The sequence below is a fragment of the Sesamum indicum genome, linkage group LG4, assembly GCF_000512975.1.
Source record: "Sesamum indicum cultivar Zhongzhi No. 13 linkage group LG4, S_indicum_v1.0, whole genome shotgun sequence".
In the NCBI taxonomy this organism is placed as follows: domain Eukaryota; kingdom Viridiplantae; phylum Streptophyta; class Magnoliopsida; order Lamiales; family Pedaliaceae; genus Sesamum; species Sesamum indicum.
In genome coordinates this window covers 4,550,868-4,553,985 of record NC_026148.1, presented here as the reverse complement: position 1 = coordinate 4,553,985, position 3,118 = coordinate 4,550,868, and the positions used below count along the sequence as shown (strand labels likewise).

At 29.7% G+C, this 3,118-nt stretch overlaps 1 protein-coding gene across 1 annotated transcript in view; it reads right to left on the bottom strand.

Moving 5' to 3' along the window:
- Positions 2,207-3,118, bottom strand: part of LOC110011886 — an 11,236-nt gene continuing 10,324 nt past the window's right edge. The window contains 1 exon segment of the mRNA XM_020693471.1: positions 2,207-2,923. Coding sequence (XP_020549130.1) covers positions 2,207-2,923 — 717 coding nt within the window.

The following is a 3,118-nucleotide window of genomic DNA, read 5'->3' as shown; positions in this document are numbered from 1 at the left end:
ATAAATTATGGTATTTTTATATATACATTTAATCTTTATACAAAAAGAAATTTAATCAACAACTTAGTAAATTATAATATTTTTTATAATTAAAGTTATTTTTTAATATGACACATAAACTTTATGTTATATTTTAATATATATATATATATATATATTACGTTATACTTTTTTTAAATTGACAAGTAATTCACTTATAATATTTTTTAATCTATTTTTGAGTTTTATATTTATATCAAGATACATACAGTACTATGCATTATGCAATCTATTGTTATTTAGAAATTTATGTCGAAGTTTAGTAATTTCTATGAATTAATCTAAAAATAATGATAATAATAATAATAATAATAATAATGGTTGAACAATTTTAATTATTTTAATTATTATTTTATTATATATAATGATATCTAAAAGTTAATCAATAATTACGATATCTTAAAACTTGGGCACCCGATTCATACTAAATTTAAATATCCATTAGATCATATCAGACGGTATGATTCAAAATCACATATCCTATTCAGTGATAGATCGTCTTGAGTGATTACTCTTATGTTTCGAGTATGATATCTCGACATCTGTAAATTCAATAAGTCTAAAACTTTACCAAATGTATTTTTCTATAAGTTTGATTATATTTAGCGGTTTGATCTGAATTTTGATGGCTCGATTAACCCATATTGTGCAACAATGTAAGAGATAGTTACATCAATGTTATACTAACTATTTATAAATATATAAATTTTGTAGATTGTGAACATACATTAATTTCAACTATAAATTTTTTTTGTGTATTACAATTGCATTGTTCCAGATAATGGATATGATGGGATCCCATTTTGTGCTTATTTCATGTGATATTTTGACCTCTTTTATGACCAAAATGCTCCTAATTAAATATTATTTTGCAGCATTAGTCTATTAAGGAAAAATGGAATGAAAAATGAAGAAAAAAATCAAGATGGAAATTTGGACAGGTTTGAAAAAATAGTTAGGCGTGCCCATGCCTAACTGACAGATTTTCGTCTGGCAAAGAAAAGACTCAAACTCAACATTTGACAAGAATTTGGAGCTGCTTGGACTACCTTTTTTATGAATGAGGAACACCAATTTATCTTTCATGAATGATTGTCATCTTTGTATTTACGATCAACTGTGGAATTAAACATGATCATGTATTTACCTGGAATGTGTTTCTCATATTTATTCTTTTTTAAAATACTCTTTTCTTTTCTTCAATTTTAGATCTAGAATTTTAATCAAAACCCCCTTATTTTTATTTTATTTTTACTCTTAAAGGAATTAATTTAAAATCAATCCTTGTGGATTCGACCATGCTCAGCACTTTCATAAGTTTTGGTGGATTCGATACTAATCAGGATACCTTTCTACAATTCTAAATTGTTCGGTATGGATTTTTTTTTGTATATTTTACTAATTATATTACTATTAAAACTAATTTGGTATATTTATAACATAGTATACATTATAATAATCGATTTTATTACTTTTGTTATAAACTTAGAGAAATTCTAAGTTTATTAGCCTATCACTCTTAATAGAATATAAAGTAAAATATATGTATTTCTCCAACAAACTTTCTTTGTTCACTACAAAATCACTTTACAAATGAAATACATGGTGGTATTTATAGACCATCAAAATTGTGGTTACAAAATACATCATAACTATTTTAATTAGTATAACATAATGGGTATTAAAAATGAATATGAAGAGGTGTATGCATTCATATATACATATTATATATAATACTCCCCCTTGAATGCATACCTCTTTATTATATACATCCTGCCTCGTTAAAAACCTTGCCTGGAAAAACCCAATGGGATAAAAACCAAGGCTAAGGAAAAGAGTACAGTTGTATAATCTCCCCCTCAATTGAGGCAGATATCTTTCAGGTGTCGCATGCCAATATTACGTATGAGTTGTTTGAACACCTTTGTTGGTAATGCCTTCGTAAACAAATCTGCTAAGTTCTGACTTGATGAAATTTGTTGAACATCAACTTTGCCTTCCACTTGAAGCTCGTGAGTGGAGAAAAATTTTGGTAATATGTGCTTGGTTCTGTCGCCTTTAATATAACCATCCTTGATTTGGGCGATGCACGCCGCATTGTCTTCATATATTACTGTAGGACTCTTTTCGATTGATTCCAGTCCACATGATTCATGCACATAATGTATTAGTGATCTAAGCCATACACGATTAATTCTGCATGATTTGATGAGGTGGCTACCAAAGTCTGTTTGGTTGAACGCCATGAAATAGCAGTTCCACCATACATGAATATATGTCCAGATTGAGATATAGCTTTATGTGGATCAGATAAATACCCTGCATCTGAATAACCAACTAATTTGGTTGTTTTGGCATCATCATGCCTTTCAAAATATAGTCCCATGTCACTTGTTCCACGTAAATAACGTAGAACGTGTTTAACACCATTCCAGTGTCTCTTTGTTGGTGTTGAACTATATCTTGCTAGTAGATTAACAGAAAATGCTATATCTGGTCGGGTATTATTAGCAAGATACATCAATGCACCAATTGCACTGAGATATGGTACTTCTGGACCCAAAATCTCATCGTTATGTGCTGGAGGACGAAATGGATCTTTATTAACATCAAGCGATCGAACTACCATAGGTGTACTCAATGGATGAGCTTTGTCCATATGAAAACGCTTAAGGACTTTTTCTATATAGTTCGATTGATGAATGAAAATTCCACCCTTAGTATGTTCGAACTGCAGGCCGAGACAATACTTTGTAGTGCCTAAATCTTTCATCTCAAACTCACTTTTTAAGTAATTAGCTGCTTGTCGAATCTCTTCAGGAGATCCAATAATATTCAAATCATCAACATACACAGCTATGATTACAAATCCCGACTCTGTCCTCTTTATGAATAAACATGGATTTATTTAATTATGGCAAAATCCTTTCTTTATTAAGTACTCACTAAGACGATTGTACCACATACGTCCTGATTGTTTAAGTCCGTACAAGGACCTTTTCAATTTGATGGAGTACATATGACGAGGCTTTGATTGTAATGCTTCAGGCAATTTTAATCTTCAGGGATTTCTCATATA